Source organism: Mustela lutreola, chromosome X (assembly GCF_030435805.1).
Source record: "Mustela lutreola isolate mMusLut2 chromosome X, mMusLut2.pri, whole genome shotgun sequence".
Classification (NCBI taxonomy): domain Eukaryota; kingdom Metazoa; phylum Chordata; class Mammalia; order Carnivora; family Mustelidae; genus Mustela; species Mustela lutreola.
The window spans coordinates 70,731,655-70,756,332 of NC_081308.1; the positions used below are offsets into that span (position 1 = coordinate 70,731,655).

At 35.8% G+C, this 24,678-nt stretch overlaps 1 protein-coding gene across 4 annotated transcripts in view; it reads right to left on the reverse strand.

The window, feature by feature from the left end:
* BRWD3 (bromodomain and WD repeat domain containing 3) overlaps positions 1–24,678 on the reverse strand; it is a 216,972-nt gene that overhangs the window by 98,657 nt on the left and 93,637 nt on the right. For 3 of the 4 annotated variants that reach the window (XM_059156493.1, XM_059156492.1, XM_059156494.1), the window contains exons 12-16: positions 10,084–10,124; positions 7,356–7,460; positions 6,175–6,328; positions 1,526–1,660; positions 336–464 (exon numbers count right to left, since the gene is read on the reverse strand). In XM_059156493.1, coding sequence (XP_059012476.1) covers positions 336–464; positions 1,526–1,660; positions 6,175–6,328; positions 7,356–7,460; positions 10,084–10,124 — 564 coding nt within the window. Of the gene's footprint in view, positions 1–335; positions 465–1,525; positions 1,661–6,174; positions 6,329–7,355; positions 7,461–10,083; positions 10,125–11,188; positions 11,338–22,423; positions 22,555–24,678 lie in introns of those variants that run through there. The other variant, XM_059156495.1, reaches the window with a different exon arrangement.

The window sequence follows — 24,678 nt, forward strand, 5'->3', positions numbered from 1 at the left end:
TTACCAGCTGTTTATTTCTAATTTATGATGAGTTATAAGATGCAACCTGGTAAAGTTGTTCTCCATTACACCTGAAGGGCAGTACAGGGAATATGTTCTAAGCCAAAGGATTTCCTAATGAATTTTTATATCTACATCACCCTATATCTTAATAGTGATTAAAACTGCCAAGCCTATGTTCTGGCAGTTATGAAAACTTTTATCAAGAAAGGTGACTTTGTTATTTTGTGTCTACTGACACACAATGACCCTTATTAAATTGAAGACTTGAAATAAAATTTATGAATGATACAATCCAAAATTAGAGTCTGTAACAAAAAATTAAATAGACTAACCTTTTCATAGTATTTACTGCATCCAAAACCAAAAAGCAGCAAGTGACCATGAGAGTCTGTGCAGGCAAAATGGTTTCCATCTGGTGAAAATTTACAATCAAACACTGCACCATGGCCTTGGCCTTCAATCTGAAATTTAGAGGAGTCACTCTAAGTCATCTTTAAGAGGTAATTTTCAAATAATAAGTAGGCAATAGATTCAGCTTCCTAATATCTTGGAATCTGTGATGCATCAGCATTCCAATGTACTCTCTGGCTTCTGTAGCCAGAACCCTACTGAAACAGTAAAGCTCTGAAAGAAGTTAAAAAGAAGATATGCAATAAATGGTAAATGCAATAGATGGTATCAAACATTACTAGCATGGTCATATCTCAAGAAGTACTAAATGAATGACTGAGAATAAGAAAAGACCTAAACACAACCAAAATGACAAATGTGCTATTTAAGCAAAGTCAAGATAATATCTTCACACCTTAAATTTTAATGCAACTAAGTCTTTAAAAAATCTTCTTAAAATTAAAGCACACAAATCAATTTTACTAAAAAAAAAGACAAGGTATTATTAACACTCTAGAACTATACAAAGCCTATAAGAGAGGGCTCAAAGGTTGACAATTTAGAAATGTTTCCTCAGAACTGTTCTTCAGAGAGGAATATGAAATATGGAGGATATGAGTATTCCCATTACCATAGGAGGATGTTCTACTGGGAGAAAAGATAGCTACCAGATTTTTCCATGGTTTGAATGAAATATATCTTAAGAGTATCTATACCTTCAATTCCATGTTTGCCAAACAACTTCCTGATTACTAACTAAAGCCATACGGGGTTTACCAGAAGCAGATACAATATAGTCACTATTAGGATTTACACATTGTGATTATTGTTTAAGCATTACACTTCCTGTGATTTTGGTTACTGTTAGCTCCAAAAGCTTTTAAACTTTAGTTTCTAGAATTAAGAGCTGGGGACAAGAATTTAGAAAATACTAATGCCATGACAACAGAGTCACTCTGAAATGTGTAACTCTTGATTGGCCTTACTCTCAGGTCTTGAGACATTCTCTAAGTTATTGTATGGAGTTAAACAAAGATGACAGAGGTTCCTTGGCACTAAGTATACTGTAATTACCAAGTTGTCATATAAGAGATATCTGCCTTAATATGAATTAAATACAGATTTTTCTTACCATGTTAAAATAATTCCGAATTTTGGTCCCCCGGTCAAGGTCCCAAATAAAAATGTTCCCATCATGACCCGCTGAAAGTATGATCCTTTGATCAAATGGATGTGCTTCTAAAACAAATACTTCATCATCATGTCCCTGTGATAAAAATCAATATTAAAAATGAAAAGCGACACCAAGTATTTGGTTTATTTGGCCAAAAGTTCATGGGAATGTGCTATTAATCCCACTCAGATGAATTTATGTACATAACAGCATTTACTACACGGTCACTACAAGAAATAGTTCAATTAGAGTTCCTTCTATGTTTAGGTGCTGATTTCAAGAAGTATTTAATACAGAATACCCAAAAAGGGGTTTAAAGTACAGTCCAAAACAATTATAGCTCATTAACCAGGCCCCTGAAATCGAATTTGTATTTCTATGACTCTGCTATTTAAAATACCCACAGAAAATGGGACAAACAGAATCTTTCATTAACACCCAATTCTGCCACAGAGATGACACACAAACCTGTACTATTCTTTATCAAATTATTTGAATAAATCAAATTTATTCAGATTATACCTTGGAAGACTCCATGGTACATTCAAACAAAAAAATATAGTGGCTCTGCTCTTTTATCTACTTTATAGTTGAAGGTTTCATTTAACATGCTTTCTGAAAAATGGGTTCGCTGCTAAAAAATGTTTAAAACCCAATGGGTGGTTGGGTTATGGACATTGGGGAGGGTATGTGCTATGGTGAGTGCTGTAAAGTGTGTAAACCTGAGGATTCACAGACCTGTACCCTTGGGGCAAGTAATACATTATATGTTAATTTAAAAAAGGGAAAAAAAAGTAAACAACAACAACAATACTCTCTATATATGTTTCCTTTACTAATGAATATCAGTAGATAGAGACCTTAGATCAGGAGTCTGCAACTGTAGCCGGCAATCCAAATCTAGGTCCCAGACATTTTTGTACACACAGTCCATGAGCGAAGAATGGTTTTTACATTAAAAGGCTTTAAAAAACAAAGAATATACAACAGAGACCATACGTGGCCTGCAAAGCCTAAAATACTTACTATCTAGCCTTGAAGTAGTTTGCCAACACTTGAATTTAGATCATTGATAAGAATACATGATTATACATGATTAACGATAGGCAAAGCATGTACGACATAGTGAAGTGGCATTTCACTTAGGAACACATGAGCATATTACACAATAGGAGCTTTTAGAAATCATCATATAGGGTGCCTGGATGGCTTAGTGGGTTAAAGCCTCTGTCTTCAGCTCGGGTCATGATCTCAGGGTCCTGGGGTCGAATCCCGCATCGGGCTCTCTGCTTGGTGGGGAGCCTGCTTCCCCCCCAACCCCGCCTGCCTCTCTACCTACTTGTGATCTCTGTCTGTCAAATAAATAAATAAAATCTTTAAAAAAAAAGAAATCATCATATCTTATGACTCTAAAAAGTGCATTTTATCCCAAATCATTATAAAACATGTAATAATAGAGCACCTTACCATATCACCTTTATATAGAAAAAATATAACTTATTAAAACCTAACTGCAGACTGGCTCAAAATGTGTAGGTAAAATCCCATTGCAATAAATACTTTTACAACTGATAATCTACTAAAACTTTTTTTCCCAGGGACCACTAAAAAATCACTTCGTTATATGCTAAATAATCAATCTGATATAACAAATAGTTTCTCAGGTCTCTAACAAGTAAACAGTAAATTACTTTGTTAAACTCAAATGATAATGATACAACTATTTCACTGTACATTAGAAAATAAAAGTTTTTAAATAGGGGATTTAATTTGTTGGTCCTGTCATAGGATAGGACATAATCAATGGAGCATAGAGAACAAAACCTAAGCAAATTCAATAATGTCTTAATATATATCATCTGTCTTATTATTATTTAATTAATTATTAAGCACACCTCTATTTTCACAACTGCCACACAAATCCAAATTATTATCATGGCTCATCCTACCATAGACTCCTACAGCATACCAGAATCACTCTTATCTTCATTTCAATCTATTCTCTCTATTCTGTTGCCAGAATTATAGAGTATCCTTCAAAATCAAAATTCACATGTCATCCCTTAGCTTTTAAATCTTTTAATGGTTTTCTATTGGTCTAGAATAGATCCTATATGACCCTGAATGGTCTGGTCTCTGTCTATTTCCCCAGTCCTATCTGGTGATACTTTCTGTTCTCTGTGCTCTAGCCAAAAATTGGCTTTATTTCAACTCCATTCTACCTGAAGACCTTTGATGTGCTTTTCCCTCTTCCTATAAGGACCTTCCAACTCTCTCACATATCTAATATATCAAATATTTATTGATATCCTACCATATTGAGACAGAAAAGAAAAAAATATCAGATACTGATAAATGCTATGATGAAAATAAAGTGAGGTGATAGAATAAGACAAAGACTGCAAGGCTACTCTAGAATGTTTGATCAGGGAGGGCCTTGTCAAGGAGGTAACATTTAGGCTGAGACCCAGGTGATTTCTATCTTTCAAATCTTAACCCAAATTGAACTTCCTTAGGAAACCTCTCTGACCCTATTTTGACCAGGGTCAAGTAGTTTTAGACCAGGTTTGGTCACCCTATTAGAAACTTGCATTGTATTTTGCACTTCTTTTCTACTGACCATTTATTTTAATTAATTTTTGTGTGGCTTTTCTTGTTATTTTTATTTTTTTCTTAAAATGCTGTAAATCCCAGGATGATGGGAACTCTCTAATTTACTGTTTATTCCTAATATCTAACTCAGTTGCTGGCACACAGTAAATGCTCAGTAAGTATTTGCTGAGTGGAAGAACTTTACACTACACTAAGACCCCAATAAACAAATTGTTAATACAGAAAAGATAAATATCAAAACTAAATAGATTTGACTATTACAAGGACTAAAAATAAACATATTCTGTTCTAAATTTTTTTAGTAAAATTCACTGAAAACAGATGATCCATGAATCGACCCATGGGAAGAGTCCCACTAAACAAAATTCTAAATTAAGGTACTTGTTAAGACAGAATTTTACATAGATCTATAAAGCCAGTGGCTATGACACAAACTTTGAAATTGTGATTTTGAGAGATACAGATCTGTGCAGTCTCATATGCAGTTAGCCCCATGTGGCTATTAAGCATCTGAAATGTGGCTAGTCCAAATTGAGATGTTATGTAAATATAAAATACACACTAGATTTCAAAGATTTTGTATTTTAAAAACAGAAAATAGTTAATAATTTTCATATTAGTTACATGCTGAAATGCTACTATTTTGGATATACTGGGTTAAATAAAATATATATATATATATTTTTTTAATTTTTTATTTTTTTATAAACATGTATTTTTATCCCCAGGGGTACAGGTCTGTGAATCGCCAGGTTTACACACTTCACAGCACTCACCAAAGCACATACCCTCCCCAATGTCCATAACCCCACGCCCCCTTCCCGTCAAGCAGAGAAAGACAACTATCATATGATCTCCCTGATATGAGGAAGTGGTGATGCAACATGGGGGCTTAAGTGGGTAGGAGAAGAATCAATGAAACAAGATGGGATTGGGAGGGAGACAAACCATAAGGGGGAATAAAATATATTTTTAAAATTAATTTCACCTATTGTGCTTTACTTTTTCTCTTGCAGCCACTAGAAAAACTATTTATTACATATGTGGCTCATACTGTATTTCTACTGAAGCATGCACACAGATGAACATTTACTAATCAAGAATCAAGCAAATAGTATATATTTTTCTACACATAATTAACAGAAACTTCTATCAGGGAATAGGGAAAGGCAGAAGGGGATAAAAATTGGTTAAGCAAATTAAAAAAAGAATCTAAAACTCCATTAACATAGTGTTAGCAAAGAGAATTGGGAGGTATATGGAAATCCTCCCAAAATTAAACAGATCTTTAGAAAACCTGACATAGGAGTCAAATAAGGATGATACCATGGTATACTACAAAGTGAATTTTGTCAGGAGAGCTGGATTCTAGTCCTTATCTCTTAACTGCTTTGTAAACTGCATGGAAATCATTTGGCCCTGTCCTAAAGTATTTAGGAACTGATAATTGAAGCAGATAGGAAATAAGGCTTTTAAGTGGTATTTAACCTGAAGTGTGCATGATAAACCAATAAACAACCCCACCTATGTGACTTCTGTTATTAATCCTATCTTACTACAACAAATACATTTTTAGAAGAGGAAAAACCACCTTTTCTCTTACTTTTTCCCCTTACCTCTATGTCTTGCATAAATGAATCCCTGAAAGTAGAACATAAAGGAGGCTCTTGTCAAAATAAAGTTAGCTCTACCCCTAAAACAATAATAACAAAAATCCCAACTACTGCTAAAAACAGAATAACTTACATATCCTTAAATGCATTTTACAAAATAAATAATTACCAGACTTCAAAAGGATCTTGAAATGTTTTCATATCTGCTTTTAGCAGCTATACCATGTGCCATCCTTATTTTGTAGATACGTCAACAAAGGTAACTGAAATATTTACTTCTCCAAGGGTAAGTATGTCATAGAAAGTAAACTAAAATTTAAATTTCCTGTATTCTGGAATAATGCCCTTTTTGATCAGTTTAATTATTCCAAAAATACTTACAGATAAAGTATGAAGAAGTTGCCCTGTGATAGAATTCCATACTTTCAAAAGGAAATTGTTCACTGCAGTAATAACTGTGGTGTCATAGCGATCCCAGGCCACCATAGTCACCTTAAGTTTAGTGACCTTGTCTTCTCCAGATGGCACATTATTCCTAAATAAAATAATTTGCAGTATTCACACACTGTAAATTACTGACAACGATATATCTAAAATAGCAAATTATGGAAAAAAAAAAACAACCTCTCCAGTAGCTTGCAAATTTTTAGATAAAAAAATCCTAAACTATGTTTTTAAGTACTCACAAAATAAAATAATAAAAAGTACCTAAGTAGGGCAAAACCCATAATCTTATGTTAGGAAGAGAGAAGACACAAAATGACAAAAAAAATTTGTTACACAAGAACAAAAAAAGTGAAACTACAAAAAAAATCTATAATCCCTTGAAAAATAAAATATAAGATCATGTTGGCTACCAGAAAATATGAAGGAAACATAAAATGGACACTTGATTCCCTTAAGTAATACATTTTGAAACTAACAGATCTTGTAAAAGAGCAGCAAGAAATTCATTAACTTTTAATTTAGTTGAACATGGTAAGAATAGCTGGCTAGGACTACAATGTCAGTTCCATATTGTTATTAATGGGAAGATAATTGATTCCAGAGCCTTACCCTATAGAAACTGTAATGCCCTAAAGATGTAATCATGTATCTTCCAATCAACAGGGAAGAGGATGAAACAGAATGCTGATTAAGTGTACTTATACTATTGAGTAGGAATGCTAACAATATGTAACATTATAAAGGTAACCCCAGTAAGACAGATAAATAGTTAAGCTTATGATGACATTTGGACAACCCTCAAAGTAGAAAGTAGTATAGACAGATATTAAAAATGACCTATAGAAAACTAAGGCAGAAATAACTCTGAGGGCATTAGCAGAGTAGAGCTCTTTGGTTCACAAGAGATCAGAATTTTGAATGACTATTAATGTTTCTATCATACAGTCTGTCAACAGCAAAAGGCAATTTACTTAGAGACTAAATATAGGTGTATACTTCAAGTCTACCAAAGAACTACAAACTGTTTACGAATCCATATAATAATATATAATTCAGTAAATCAAAAGACAGTATACCATATGAGAACCACTGAAATATCTAACAGCCAATCTTACCCAGTCATTTTAGTAGCCATATCTAGCACTATACTCTTCCATTCTTGTTGCTGATATTGCCAAATTCTTGCTGTTCCATCTCTACTTCCACTAACAAATCTTAAACTGCAGAGAAACAGTGAAATACCCTTATTACTTTTTTCCAAATTAAGAAATCACTTTTTTTTTCAATTATGAAAGTAATACGTTCATCCCCATACACTACTGGGAGGAATGAAAATTAAACACTTTGGAACACAGTTTTGCAGTTCCTCAAAATGATAAAGAGAGTCACCATATAACTCAACAATTCTACTCCCAGGTATAAATCCATGAGAAACCAAACATTAAGTCTACATAAAAACTTGTATAAGAATATTCATGGTATTATTCATCACAAGCCAAAAAGTTATAACAATCCAATGTCCATCAACTAATAAAGGGATGAACAAATTGTGGCATCCATACAATCAAATATTATTCAGCAATAAAGAGAAATGAAATAATGATACATGTTGCAACAGGACTGAATCTTGAAAACAATACATTAACTGATAGAAATCAGTCACAAAAAATACATTGTATAATACAATTTATTTAAAATCTCCAGAAGAGGCAAATCTATAAAGATAAAAATTGGATTAAAGGCTGCCCAGAGTTAAGGGTGGGCAGGTAAAGATACTGGAGAGTGATAGCTGAAGGGTATGGAAATTCTATTTTGGGGTGATAAAAATGTTCTGAAATTGTGGTAAAGGCTGCACAATCCTGTGAATATATCAGAAAACACTGAAGTTATGTTATTTGCATTATATCTCAATAAAACTTACAAAAATACATTCATTCACCCATAATTCTATCACTGTTTATACTTTCATTTCTATTCCACCAAACTTAATTAAAAACATACATAAATACTTTTCTATTTTCCCCTACAGGAAACAGAATTATACTACATATAATGTTTTATGTTTATTTTATAGATACATCTCTAGGTTTATAGAAAACTACTGTCACTTTTAATAGGTATTCAGCTATATGGATGCATAAAAATTTAATAACTCCCTAATGAAAATATTTATACTATTTCTATTCTTCACCATTAAAAATAATGTTGTGATGAATATCTCTGTATGTATCTTTGTACAACCTTATACATATCTTTGCTGAGTCAAATGGTCAGCACATTTTTAAAGCTTTTGGTGAGTTATTTGCCTCAAAAGTTTTTTTTTTTTAACATTTTACTATCTCTTAAAAGTTGTGGGAGAGTGAGTGCTCACTTTTCCTAAACCCTTGGCAATACTATATGCTAAAATACTTTAATGTCTTGTTATTCTGAAAGAAAAAAAATGTTACTTTTATTCTAAACTGCATCTTTATTAGTAAAATTGGACATCCTTTGTTTATTGTCCACATAACTAATGTAAGATAAAATAATGTTTTTCCTTTAGGGAAAAGGCAAAGAATTAAAAAACTTCAGATTCCTCTAGCATGAAAGAATCATAGCTGTACAAACCTTCAAGTGTATACCTCAGTATAGTGCAATAAATCAACCTCAAAAAATTATCTGAAGGTTTTCTCATTCCTAATATAAACTTCACTCTATGTGGACCATCATTATTTACTCTTGCATTTAATAAAGATGAACAAATTCATCATAGCAATCACCCACTGTCTGAAAAATATTTAAAAATAAAACATGGTCAAAAAATTTAAAAAAATAAATTTAATTAACATAAAACATGGTCACCCACATAAAGTTCTTATAGAAATATATGGTTACACATTTATGTTAAGTGGTTACATTTTAAAATCTATTCTAGGTTAATTTTTAGACCAGGGCAAAAAGATTATCAACCTTTTGGGGTCAAACATTTGAGAGGGTGTACAAATACCTGTACATAATTTCTGAGTTTACAGATACAGGAAATACATATCATATGAGTAAGAGAGACAATAAGTAAAACAGATGTTCAAAGGAAGACAATATGGATAAAATCTGGAGCAGTCAGAAAATGGTTCAGGTAGAACATGGGAAGACAGGACTCAGAGGAGAAAGGGACTCGAGGGAGAAGAAAAGTAGAGTAAAGGAAAGCAGAAGGGAGAGGGAGACTGTAGGAGGGAAAGGGAAGTGAGGGGGAGTAGAGGGTGATATTTCTGGTTAAGAATGGTGTGAGGTAAAGTATAAGCAAATCAATGAACAGGAGAAAAAATACAGATATATGGATGTAACAAGAGCAATGATTAAGTCAATTAGGTTAAATGTAATGATTTATATGGGAGATAGTAAATGAGAAAAGAATGTAGGTCTAAGTTAAGTTATAAAAAGTTTTGAATTCATAAGACATTTGAATTCTATTCTATAGACAAAGAGGAAACACTAAAGATTTCTGAACAGAGCAATGTGGATTTGGCAGAAATAGACAGGATATATTTTGAAAGGAGAAGAAAACTGGAGGTAATGGGTTAAATAATGGAATCCTTGGCCAAGGTGAGTGATAATAGGAATGGAAAAAAAACCAAAATAAACAAAAAAGAAATCACTCAAAAAGGAAGAACTGATAAAGTATGGCTACTACTTGGATAGGAGTTTAAAAAGAACAGGGTAAGGATGTTATCAAAAATAGACAAGGGCTTTCAGCTTAAGAAACTGAACAGAAATAAAGTACTACAGTAGAGGGAGCTACTTCTGAAAGAATAGAGGTAAAATATGTCAAACATCTGTATACACAGATATGTACTACATAGTTACCTGTCTCCATTGTTACAGAACTGAACAGCAACAACTTTGTCCTAAGACATAAAACAACAGATTTTTGGTTAGAGTTAATTTATTTGTAAAATAAAGTACTCTTCCCTTCAAATTCACATGCAAAAGCATCATGGAGTAGACTTTTTAATGCTATAATTTTCTCAGAAAAAACCTCCAGCTTTCTTAAAAAAAATTAATGAAGGTTGAAACAATGCATTGACTGAGGAGGAATACTTATTAGCAGTAATTTGAGACAAACCAGAATAAGCAAACCTGTTTCTAAATCATAATCTCAAGAGACAGTTTTGAATAGATATTGGTTTTTATGTCCCCCATAATAGGAGCACACTAACCTACAATGTGACCTTAAAGTAAGACTTAATAGAAGTTGAACTAATTTTCCCACTTATTTTTTAATTTCAGAAAATAAATCAATCATTTCCTGTTTCTCAGACGGATTCTTTCTTTTACAAAGGATTCATCTGTCTTTAGGTACAATATTTCAGATACTTCTCTTTGAATCTTCTTTTATAATGACTAAACTAGTAACTTTTACAAATATAATGTGTATTTTAGTGATGAAAAGATTAAAGTATAAGGCAGAATATGCACTTTTCTTCTCTTTATTCCTTGGTAATAAAGCTAAAATGCACCCTCAAATGTTGTACATATTTTCACAAAACACTCAGTTACTGAACTGCATTTGAATTTTTAATAAAAGCTCAGACATTAAATATCTTTATATTTATTTTTCATTTTTAAAAATTAAACTGTCTTCATATGTTCAGAGGTATATTTACACTGTTCCATGATTTCACTATAGTATATATTTGACAAATTCTGTATTCTCACTGCCAATTGCAATAACTGGTTTTAGATGTTCTGAAAGTACATCTTATTTTCAGTGACTAACAGTAGCCACTGACTTCAACAGGGAGTATTTAGGCTTTCTGACTTTGTCGTAGCAGCACCCTGGCAAAAAAACGCACAAAACTCTACTAATCAATTTTTCTTCATCTTTCCCCCAACTCAATTCTTGCCCATTGTTTCTACTACCACCTTTTCACTCAGCTCTCAATAAACTTGACTGCACTTGTATACATACCCTGCTTGGGTGGTAATTGTAAAGATGCCTCCTTTGCATACTCTAGTACAAATGGATTTCTCCCAATGGATAGTCTCAGATTGAGATCTTTATATATTTCCTAAGTTTTTCTCTTTCACAATTTAAATAATACTCCAGGATTTTAGTATCTAGGAATAAGTAACAGCAAGGTGAGAGCTCAGCTTGGTTCAGTAATGGTTTATAAGTAACTGTTCAGTTATGTTTATGGGATAGGACAAAACCAGGAGATTGTTTCCAAAAGCTCAAGAAGGTTTCTAACAGGTCTCTTTTACTACAAATTTCAGGAACATGACTGATTTTGTAACTCACAAAGTATCTTTTTCTAATAGTGATGATTCAGGAAAACTGTGTATTTTGTTGATGTGCACTAATGCTATCCCAAATGAGAGGTCAATAGTACCGAAAACAGTAATCTTAATTAAGACTTGCAAAGCTGAGTGCTTTCAACTGCTGACTATACAGCTTTGACAATAAGGTATATGAGGTGTACAGTGAGCTGAAAAACATGTACTCCTATATTCCACAGTGAATAATTAGAGAAAAAAATAAGGAAAGGAAGAGGAGAAAGAGATGAAAGGTACACAGAGATATGAAAACAAACATTACTGGCGCCAAGCTTCCTAAATAAAGTAGAAATAGCTTTGAGGAAAAGGTCCAGACACCAATGGCCAGTCACCAATGGCTGTCACCCAGGCATAAAGCTGTTCCCTGCCGTTGTTGATAACTAAGTAGAATTAGATTTCAGAAGTCTGTGATGGCATTCTGAAAATAATCAAACTAAAATCAACAAGCTAAATTAGTAAATTATTTTTTTCCTCAAGATATACTTAATATGTCTTTTATTATTTGAGGTAAAATGGGCATACAGCATTATAGAGGTTTCAGCTGTAAATATTATAATTTGATATTTTCATATACTACAAAGTAATGACCACTGTTAGTTACCATCCACCACCATACAAATAAGCTCTCTCACCCATCCCCCAACACACTTTCTCCTCTGGTAATCATGGATCTGTGTATCTATGAGTTTCTTTTTGTTTGGTTTGGTTTGTCCATTTGTTTTGTTATTTTAGAAGCCACATATAGTAAAATCATGTTATTTGCCTTTTTCTATCAGATTTTTCACTTAGCATAATACCCTCAAGATCCATCCATATTGTCACAAATGGCAAGATTTCCTTATGTGTGGCTAAGTAGCATTCCAGTGTGTGTGTGTATGTGTACCACATCTTTATCCATTCATCCATGGATGGACACTTAGGTTGTTTCCATATTCTGGCTACTATAAATACTGCCGCAATGAACATAGGGGTGCATATATCTACTTGAATTAATGTTTTTGTATTCATCAATAAATACTCAGAAGTGGAATATCTGGATCCTACAGTCATTCTATTTTTAATTTCTTGACAAATCTCCATACTGCTTTCCATAGTGGCTACACCAATTTACATTTACATTCCCACCAATAACATATAAGAGTATCTTTTTCTTCACATATTCTCCAACACTTGTTACTTCTTGCCTTTTTGATAATAGCCATTCTAATAGGTATGAGATGACATCACATTGTGTTTTTTTTAAAAGATTTTATGTATTTATTTGACACAGAGAGAGAGAGAGAGAGATCACAAGTAGGCAGAGAGGCAAGGAGGGGAAGTAGGCTCCCTGCTGAGCAGAGAGCCCAATGCGGGGCTTGATCCCAGGATCCTGAGATCATGACCTGAGCCAAAGGCAGAGGCTCAACCCACTGAGCCATCCAGGCGCCCCGCACATTGTGGTTTTCATTTCACTGATAATTAGTGATATGGAACATGTTTTCATGTGCCTATTAGCCATCATTATATCTTCTTTAGAAAAAAAAAGTCTATTTAGTTACTCTGCCCATTTTATAATTGGGTTGTTTTTTGTTGTTGAGTTATATGAGTCCTTTATATATTTTGGATATTAACCCCTTAATAGATAAATTATTTGCAAATATTGTTTCCCATTTACTAGGTTGCCTTTTTGTTTTATTGATGTTTTCCTTCACTGTGCACTAGCTTTTTACTAAGAAGTAGCCCCATTTGTTCATTTTTGCTTTTGTATCCCTTGCACTTAGAGCCAGAATTTTTTAAAAATCACTAAGACCAACGTCAAGGACCTTACCAGTGCTGGAGAGGGTCATGAAAAAGATATGACCACCAGGTTACCTGTGAGCTGGACCCCAGGCAATTAAAAGCTCCTTACCCTCTTCCCTATCCTAGGATATACGTTCCACTTGCCTTTCCTGCTCCCAGAGGCTGCTCTAAGGACACAGCCTTGAGACGATGATGTGATATTGAGAACACCTGCACAGTATACTTGACTGAACCCAGTTAAGGCTTCTTTATAAACTTTTAAGATTTGGTGGGTAGGTTGGGGGCACCTGGATGGCTCAGTCAGTTAAGCAGCTGCCATCTGCTTGGGTCATGATCCTGGTCCTGGAATCGAGTCCCGCATAAGGCTCCCTGCTTGGCGGGAAGCCTGCTTCTCCCTCTCCTCCCTGCTCATGCTCGCTCTATCTCTGTCTGTCTCTCTCTCAAGTAACTAATAAATAAAATTTAAAAAAGAAAGGTTTGGTGGGCAGGCACAAAACAAAGATCCATTCATCCTGCTGCCACCCAAAACAAACTTCATATTTAAATTCCCTTTGCTAATTAAAACTACCACCTACCAACCCAGAGTGGACTACCTCTTTCTTTGGTCTTTCTTTGTCCTCTGAGTATAGGGGTCAGTTTCAGATTATAGCTAAGAAGCTCCCAAGAGGGCTATAAAGACAATTGGCAAGCCAGCACAGAGACCAAAGAAATAGGCTTTGGGAATGAGGCATCCACAGGAAAAACCCCAAATTAGCCATCAAATTCTTTGTAAGGAAATGTGGCCTGTATTTTCGATGCCTATGGACTACTACATGAATATGTGGACACCCAGAAAATGCCAGCCAATCTAAGGTAAACTTGGAGGCAATGCACATATCACACTGGGACAGAGAAGGGAAACATGGTTGCTATAGTGGGCTTCTGCTGTGGGTAGTTCAGCTGGCCAGTGATGCCCAACTAGAGGCTGAAGAAAGTTAGAAGAACTGAGTTTAGAAAAGGAGAAGTGAGGGGCACCTGAGTGGCTCAGTGGGTTAAAGTCTCTGCCTTTGGCTCAGGTCATGATCTCAGGGTCCTGGGATTGAGCCCCACATTGGGCTCTCTGCTCAGCAGGGGGCCTGCTTCCTCCTCTCTCTCTCTGTCTGCCTCTCTGCCTACTTGTGATCTCTCTCCCTCTGTCAAATAAATAAATAAAATCTTTAAAACAACAAAAAAAAGAAAAGTGAGTTGGGGGAATTTGGAGGGGGAGACAAACCATGAGAGACTGTGGACGCTGAGAAACAAACAGGGTTTTGGAGGGGAGGGGGTTGGGGGGTTCGGTGAGCCTGGTGGCGGGTATTACAGAGGGCATGGAGCACTGGGTGTGGTGCATAAACAATGAATCCTGGAACACTGAAAAGAAATAAAATGGAAAAAAAAAAGGATATGTGACTGTCCACTACTCTGCTAGCTCTGGGAGTGGCAGACAAGATGGGAGAGGAAAGCAATAAATTGGAGACCTTAGTGTCCTGTTTTACAAAGCAAAGAGGGTACAATGTATTAAGATATGAGAACTTAGAAGAAAGCCTGACTAGGATGCTATGGTAATTGATGAGGAAACAGACAAAATGCCCCATACCTTCTAACCCCTACTTTTTTTTTTTTTTTTAAAGATTTTATTTATTTCTTTGAGAGAGAGACAGTGAGAGAGAACATGAGAGGGAAGATGGTCAGAGGGAGAAGCAGACTCCCCTTGGAGCTGGGAGCCTGATGTAGGACTCCATCCCAGGACTCCAGGATCATGACCTGAGCTGAAGGCAGTTGCTTAACCAACTGAGCCACCCAGGTGCCCTCTGACCCCTACTTTTAAATAGCAATTACCCCAAAACTCCTAGGAGAAAACTTACATCTTTCTCTGTCCCCTTAAGTTTATAAATCTTATCATGTCTTTGAAATATAAATACTTCTGGAGATAACAAAAACATTGCCAGAAAAAAAGGGAGGGGCTTTTAATAATAGAGCTATAGTTCTCTTGTTCATTGCATAATAATGAACCCTCATCAAATCAAATGACCATTTTTAGGCTTCTGTCATTTGCAGTTACTGTTTTGCTCTGATGCTTTGCAAAAAGTGTCCCTACAACAGTGCTTCATCTTTAAAAACACTCATGGAAAAGAATTTAATAGGTTTCTGATAACTAAGATTAAATTGCTTTCATGTTGGAGAGATAATAATGAACTTTACAAGTGCTCCCCTAAAATTATGTGTACAAGTGCCACGATATGTCATACAATGGTAGCTGGGGACCTATCCCTATTCTCCTTCCCCACATCAGCAAAATGGGCGCAATACACTGATAATACAATGTTAACATGTAAAGATTTTACCTCTGCTGCAGGACACCTGCAGGCTTTGCTCAGGAACATCTGTGAGGAAGAAGATGGGCAATGAACCCAAAGAAAATTCAATGCCTACACACTGCTAGAAGTTTTAAGGTATGATCTGGTAGGCTAAGAGTCATAAAGCTGTAACTGAAAAGGTACAAGGCTATCCAACTTCTAAGAATGGGAAAGAGGTGCAGTCCTTTATAGGGATTTTGGGGTTTGGGAAGACTTTTAAGGTCTACCTGGCACAGTGCTCCCATTCCTTATGCTGCCTGGTAAAAAAAGGACACATATAAGACTGGGGGCAATAGCAGCATGTTGCCTTTGAGAAGGCAAAAATATTAATAAAACAGATTAAAGCTCTGGCCATCTCCTAAGTATTGCTACTTTTTAATTTGATGTGTCTATGACTCCAAAAGATATGGGTCAGACACTATGGCAGAGATAACAAAAGGGGAGAATGCCCCTGGAATTTTGGTTCCAGCTCTGGAAGGGGGCAAAACCTCAATATACCCCCAAAGAGCAACAGTGCCTAGCAATGTACACAGTGCTCCTCCAGGTAAAACTTCTCACACAGCAGCCAGTATAGCCACTAGTATACTGAGCTTATGGTGGTCTGGCTACTGATCACTCAGGAGCTATTGCCATTAACCCTTTGTACTGATAATTAGACTGTTTTGAGGGATTAAATTTATGGCTTGAACAATGGAAAGCTCATCATTAAAAAGTCTCTGTGGGGTCAAGATATATATATAATATGACATTCGGGTCCATCTTCAAGAGCCTGAAGTGATTCTCAATGTTCTTCATGTCCCAGTTCTTAAGACACTGACACCCCTCTAGCAATCAGGAAGTCGGTGCCCTAGCTTGGGAATGAGCCCTAGCTACTGACCCGTCAGTAGTTTAGGCAAATTGGGTGCATATAAAGAGTGGCTCCCACAATGCCCAAGTAGGATGGCATATTGCTAAAGATGCCAGGCCGCCCTCATAGTACACTGACTTGATTAAAGTAATAACAGCATGCTGTGTGTCCTAAATAACACCAAAGGCAACTGCCGAAAGAATCAGGCCATCCACTGGAGTTCCTAACCTGTGAGAAATTGGCAAATTGATTATATTGGCCTCCTCTAAGTGAGGGTTCTAAATATGCCTTGGTTTATGCAGATATTGCATCTGGTCTAACCCAACCCACACTTTTCCCTGCCACCCTACAAACCAGGCTGTCATCATTAGGGGATTAAGGAACTGAGTACCATGTATGTAAAAACCCCATCAAACACATAATTATCAGAGGTCAAATTTGAAAGGCCAGGATGTGCAAGAATGAATAATAAAATGTGACATTAAACAAAGGTTCCATCTCCCCTAAAACCACAAGCAGCAGGATTGGTAGAAAGGAAAATGGGTATTAAAACAGCCCATTAAATACTTTGCAAATACTTTGGCAAAGTTACCTCGGCCAACTGGACAAAAAGTACTGTCTGAGGTTTTAATATATTTAAATGACCAAACAATAGGGCCTATTGCCTCATATGCCAGACAAGGGATCCCTGCTCAGAGACCCAATACTGTAAAGACATAGAAGTTTCTGGAAACAACCAAAGCCCAAAATCTCACAGTGGATCAAAACACTATGTTGTGGAAATCACATCCCTCATTCTTGAAAAAGGAATTACCTACTAAAATTTACAATGCAATACCACACTGAGACAGGTGAGTTTCTTCACACCCTTAGGTGAAGAACCACTCAATCTCCACTAAGATCTTCCTGTCCTGCTGCACGCTGGAACTGTTAAAACGCACTATATCTGAAAAGAAGCATGTACCACGGAAAGAATAGAGAAAATGGGGGTCCTGGTAATGGCGTATCCTGTCCCCAGTTCATGTCTTCACACCTGACAGTGCTGCTTCCCGTGGACAACATGTATGGTATGTACAACCAGGTCAAGTTTCTAAAGGTGCTAACCTCCCTTTCCTCAAAGTCAGGGGAAATGTTTGGTTTTTCCACTGGTAAGACCATTTTGCCATGGTCTTTGTCCCCTCCATTGGCTTAGATTTAGAAGACATTAATAGCAAACATGAAGCCCTTAATAGATTCACTCAGCAAGCACTGAATGATAGCAATAAAGCCTGTCCTTAATGAATACTGAAATGTCTCTGGTAAGCTGTACTTACTTATTACTTATAAAGCTGTACTCCAAAATAAAATGGCCTTAGACATTCTTACTGACTCATAAGGAGGTACCTGTGCCATTAACCAAACACAATGTGTGTTCATCCCAATGAATCTGCTAATGTGTCATCTTTATTAAATCACATGACATACAAGTGAATGCCCTAAGTAATCCAATCCTCAGCTTAGGAGACTTAATAAATCAATAGTTCAGATCAAGGGTTCTTATAAAAGAACTGTCATCGATTTTGTAATCACTGTCTTATTTAATCTGTGTTTCCTTACATGCACCTGTATTGTTGCTATGGCATTAGACTCCAATGCAGCAAAACAGTCACCAAAGGAGCCACTCCAAGACAATAAAACCTCTTGCTGTGGGGCGCCTGCATGGCTCAATGGGTTAAAGCCTCTGCTTCAGCTCACGTCATGATCCCAGGGTCCTGGGATTAAGCCCCACATTGGGCTCTCTGCTTGGCAGGGAGCCTGCTTCCCTTCCTCTCTCTCTCTCTCTCTGTCTGGCTCATTTCACAAGGGAGCACATGAGTTTATAAAAGCTGGTCATGAGGGGTGGAATATTGGGGAAGCTCATTGAAAAGATGTGACGACCAGTTGACCTGCGAGCTGGACCCCAGGCTATCAAAGGCTTGCTACCTCCTCCCTTGGAATGTGGGTTCCTCTTGCCTTTACTGCTTCCAGAGGTTGCTCCAAGGACAAAGCCTTGAGATAATGATGTGGTGCTGAGAATACCCGCATAGTATACGTAACTGGACCCAGTTATGGTCTCTTGCTAAACTTTTAAGATTTGGTGGGTGGTCATGGGGATCCATTTGCTTTGCTGCCACCCAAGACATGCCTTACATGTAAGTTCCTTTTACTTATTAAAAATATCACTTACCAACCTGGAGTGTCCTACCTCCTTGTCCTCTGAGTATAGGGGCCAGTTTCAGATTACACTCAATAAGCTCCTGAGAGGATTACAAAGTGACAACTGCATACCTTTTCTTCTAGGAATTTTGATTACACGTAGGTCTTACTTTTGAGTTAATTTTGGTGTATTGTGTAAAATATTAATTCTTCCAGTTCATGAGCATGGAGTATCTTTCCATTTATTTGTCTTCTTCAATTTCTTTCATCAGAGTTTCATTCTTTTGCATATGGCTATCCAATTATTCCAACACTACTTACTGAAGAAACTACCATTTCTCCATTGTATATTCTTTGCTCCTTCACTGTAAACTTATTGACCATGTATGTGCAGGTTTATTTCTGGGTTGTTTATTTTCTTCCATTGATCTATTTGTCTGTTTTACAGCCAATACATTCCTGTTTTGATGACTAGAATTTTGTAGTACAGTTAAAAATCAGAAAGTGTGATGCCTCCAGTTTTGTTCTCCTTTCTTAAGTTTGTTTTGGCTACTTGTGATCTTCTGTGATTTCTACAAATTCTATATCTGTTCCAGTTCTAAGTATCTGTTCCAGTTCTAAAAATTGCCACTGGGATTTTGATTTTGATGGGGATTGCATGTAACCTCTACATAACTTTGGGCAGCCAGCCTGAACATGATATTAATTCTTCCAATTCATGAGCATGGAGTATCTTTCCATTTATTTGTCTTCTTCAATTTCTTTCATCAGTTCTGGCTTTCAGTGTGTAGATCTACGTTTCCTTAGTTAAATTTATTCCTAGGTATGTCATTCTTTTCTAAAGAATTTGAAATTGAAATTTGAAATTGCTTCTAGCAATTGTAAATGGGACTGTTTTCTTAGTATATATATTTTTTTCTTATAGTCTATTCTCAGTGTATAGAAACACAAAAGATTTCTGCATATAGATTTTCTATCCTGCAACTTTACTAAATACATTTATGAGTTCTAATAATTTTTTAGTGGAACCTTTAGGGTTTTCTATATATAGAACTATGTTACTTGCAAATAGTTTTACTTCTTCCTTTCCAACCTGGATGCCTATTATCTCTTTTAGATGGCTAATTACTGTTGCTAGGAATTCCAATACTATGTTGAATAAAGTGGCAAAATGGACATCCTTGTCTTGTTCCTGATCTTAGAGAAAAGATTTCACCTTTTTGACATTGAGTATGATGTTAGCTGTGGATCTTTCATATATGACCTTTATTATATTCAGTTCCTTCTGTCACAATTGATATTTTATCATAAACAAATGTGGAATATTGTCAAATACTTTTGCTACAACTATTGAAATGATGATATGATTTTTATCCTTAATTTTGCAATGTGGTGTATCAGGTTGATTGATTTGCAGATGTTGAATCATTCTTGCTTGTAGGAATCCCCACCTAATTATAGTATATGATCCTTTGAATGCATTGTTGAATTCAGTTCACTAATTTTTTTTTGAAGATTTTTGCATCTCTATACATCAGGGATATTGGCTTGCAATTTCCTCATTTTCAGTGTCCTTGTCTGCTTTTTTTGTTATCAGAAATTGACCTTATAAAATGAGTTTGGAAGCATCCCCTTAATTTTTAGGAAGAGTCTGGGGACAGTAATTAAATCTTTCAATGGTTAGCACTAGTCAGTGAAGCCATCTGTTTATGGACTTTTTTATGTTAGATGGGTTTTGATTACTGATTTGGTCTCCTTTCTAGGAATCAATCAATACAGATTTTTTATTTCTTTATCATTCATTCTTAGGAAACTGTATGTTTTGAGAACTTATCCATATCTGAGTCCAAGATGGCATAGGAGTAGGAGACAAAATTTCATCTGGTCCCAGGAATTCAGCTAAATAGGTATCAAATCATTCTGAATGCCTGTGAACTCAACCAGGGACCAAAGAATAAAATTGCTGCAACTATATGAATAGAAAACAACCACTTTCTGCAAGGTAAAAGATGTGGAGAAGTGAATCTGAGGTGTTAAATAGGAAGACAGACATGGGGGTAAGGAGCCTCTGTCATCCAGCTGCTCCCAAGTAATATAGCAGCAGAACACAAAATCAGAACTTTTAGAAGTCTGCTCCAGTGAGGGATGAGGTCAGGGTGGATCCCCAGATAGGACAGTGTGGTCTCAGGATACTCAAGGTCACAGGGAGACCAGGGGTGCCTGAGTGTGGCAGAGCTCCCAGGCATCAGAGTGAAAAACCCAGCTGCAAAGAATGGGCACATAAGTGGGCTCTCAGCTCAGGATAGCCATAAACTGTGAAATGCAGCATTCAGGTGACTGCTCTCTAAGAAGGTGCCCAGTAAGCAGCAGAACCTGTGAGATACCCTCCCTCCCCTAAGAGAAGTAGCATAGGAGCACCCAGGAGAAATCTGCAGGGTTCAGAGACTCCAAAAGGGGTGGCCTGCCTGAGACAGAAACACTCAATCACAGGCTGTGTGAACAGGACGTGTAGACAGAGACCAGGGAGATAGGAGTGATTCACTGTTTTTCCGAGGGCACATTGAGGAGTGCAGCCCCAAGTGATAGATTCTGAAGATAGAGATTGGGAGGCGGCCATTTTCATTCTTATCGTCTGAGATTGTGGGGAAAGCTTTAGGGGAAAAAAGCCTGGCCCCCTGGCAAGGGCTGTACAATTCTGCCTAGAGCAAATACACTTGAGAATTAATGCTACAGGCCCCTCTCCCAGAAGATCAGGAAGAACATCCAGCCAAGACCAAGTTTACCAATCAAGGAGAACTGCAAAACAAAATTCCAGTTCTAGGGGAATACAGCACATAGAACTCATGGCCTTTTTCACATGATTCCTTAGATTTTCAACCTTAGCATTTTTTAATTGTTTTTCTTTTGATTTTCAACAAAATTTCTTATTTTATCAATTCGTTTTTAAAATGTTTTTAAATGTTCATTTTTACAATTATATCCTATCCCTTCATTGTATTTAATCTTATTTGTGTGTATACATAAGTTTTTCTTGATTTATAATTTCAGGAAACAGTTTCTTCTAACAGAACAAAATACACCCAAAATCTAGTGCAGTCAAATGCTCTACCACTGAGCTATACCCCCACCCCCACCACAAATCTAGTGTAAGGCTCTGTTCCAATCACCTGTTGGATCATTTTCTCTTTTAGGTTTGGTTTGGTTTTGCTTTGTTTTTGTTTTTTATTTCATCTTTTTCTGTTTTCTTTTTTTATTTTGTTAAAGTCTTTTATAATTTCCATGTTTACAGTCATATTCTAGCCCTTCAAGGTATTTTAGATTTGTATATTCTCTCTTCTCAATTTATTTAATTTTATTTTTGTATATACATGGTTTTCTTTCCTTAAAATTTTGAGACATAATTTCTTCTAACAAACTGACCAAAATAAACTCATGGGATAGTGTACTGCTTTGTGCTATTCACCTGTTTATCTCACTTCCATTATTTTTTCTGCAGTTATTTTATTTTCCTCTTTTGTTGTATTCTTATATATGATTTCCATATTTACAGTTACATTCTATCTTTTCATTGATTTAATTTTATTTTTGTACATATATATTTTTTTTTTCCTTATTGATAATGTTGGGATCTAGTTTTCTAAAAAACAGACCAAAATACACAAAAGAACCCAGTGTATTGCTCTATTCTGCTCACCTGTCTGATTATATTCTCTTTTTTCTTCCTTTTTCCCTTTTCTTTAACTCTTGGTTTCAGATTTCTTCTGATTTGTTTAGTATATAATTCTCTGGGGTTGTTGTTGCCATTTTAGTATTTTGTTCTCTCATTCAGCTATTCTCCTCTAGACAGAATGACAAAATGAAAAAAACTCACGTCAAAAAAAGAGAATAAGAGGCAGTACTGACTGCCAGGGACCTGATCGGGATGGAAATAAGATGTAAGATCTAGAGTTCAGAAAAAATTATTATTAAGATAGTATCTGGGCTTGAAAAAAGAATAAGAGACACTAGAAAATCCCTATCTGGAAAAATAAAAGAACTAAAATATAACCAAGTCAAAAACAAAAAGGCTATTAGTGAGATGCAATAGCAAATGGAGGCTCTAACTGCTAAAATAAATGAGGCAGAAGAGAGAATTAATGATATAGAAGACAAAATGATGGAGAATAAAGATGCTGAGAGAAAGAGATATACAACTACTGGATCAGGAGAGGAGAATTTGAGATATAAGTGATACAATAAGGTGAAAAAAATATTAGAAAAATTGGGATCCCAGAAGAGGAAATGGGGGCTGGGGAGAAGGTATACTGGAGGAAATAATAGTGGAGAACTTCTCTAATCTGGGGAAGGAAAAAGGCATCTAAAGTCCAGTAGACACAGAAAATCAATAATTTGATCTATTAAAATTAAATACCCAACTTTTGTATCAACATGGATGAAACTGGAAGAGATTATGCTGAGTGAAATAAGTCAAGCAGAGAGAGTCAATTATCATAGGGTTTCACTTATTTGTGGAGCACAATAAATAACACGGAGGACATGGGGAAATGGAGAGGAGAAGGGAGTTGAGGGAAATTGGAGGGGGAGATGAACCATGAGAGACTATGGACTCTGAAAAACAATCTGGAGGTTATGAAGGGGCGGGGGGTGGGAGGCTGGGGGAGCCAGGTGGTGGCTACTATAGAGGGCACATATTGAATGGAGTACTGGGTATGGTGCATAAATAATGAATTTTGTTACACTGAAAAGAAATTAAATTTTAAAAAATGGAATCTTAAAAAAAAAAAGAAAAGAAAAAGGGAAAACAGGTCAAAACACCGACATATAATAGTGAAACTTAAAAATCTCAGAGACAAAGGGAAAATCTTAAAAGCAGCCAGGGACAAGAGATCTCTATGTAACATACAACGGTAGAAACACTACACTACCAGTAGACCTATCCACAGAGACCTAGCAGACCAAAAGGGACTGACTGGCATGATAACTTCAGGTTGCTAAATGAGAAAAATATGCAGCCAAGAATATGTTTTCCAGCTAGGATGTCACTCAAAATAAAAGGACTGATAAAAAGGCTTCCAGGACAAAAAGAAACTAAAAATTTGTGATCACCAAACAAGCCCTACAGGAAATATTACAAGGGATCCTCTAAACAAAGAGAGAGCCCAAAATTAATACAGATATATATATATATATATATTAATATATTAATATATATTATATATATATAGCAGTCATCAACTATATATATATTAATATATATATACACATATATATATTATTAATAAGAGTCACTATACAGATAATACAATTTTACTCAATTCACATACTTCAATAGTTACTCTGAATGTAAATGGGCTAAAATGTCCCATTCAAAGACACAGGGATTCAGATTGGATACAAAATCAAGACTCATCAATATGCTATCTGTAAGAGATTAATTTTAAACCCAAAGACACCTCCAGATTTAAAGTGACAGGGGTGGATACAATTTATCAAGTGAAAGGACATCAAAGAAAGCTGGGGTGGCCATCTTTATACCAGACAAATTAGATTTTAAAACAAAGACTGTAATAAGAGATAAGGAAGGACACTATATCATAATTCAAGGGTTTACCTAACAAGAAGATCAAAAACTATACATATTTATGTCCCTAACATGGGAGCAGCCAATGACATAAGCCAATTAATAACAAAACCAAGAAACCACATCAATAATAATAAAATAATAGTAGGGGATTTTAACACCTCCCTCATTGCAATGGACAGTTTGTCCAAGCAGAAGGTAAACAAGGAGATAAGGGCTTTCTTTAACACACAGGACCAGATGGAATTCACGGATAGATTCAGAACATTCCATCCTAAAAGTAAGAATACACATTCTTCTCAAGTGCACACGGAACATTTTCCAGAATAGATCATATACTGGGTCACAAATCAGGTCTCAACTGGTAC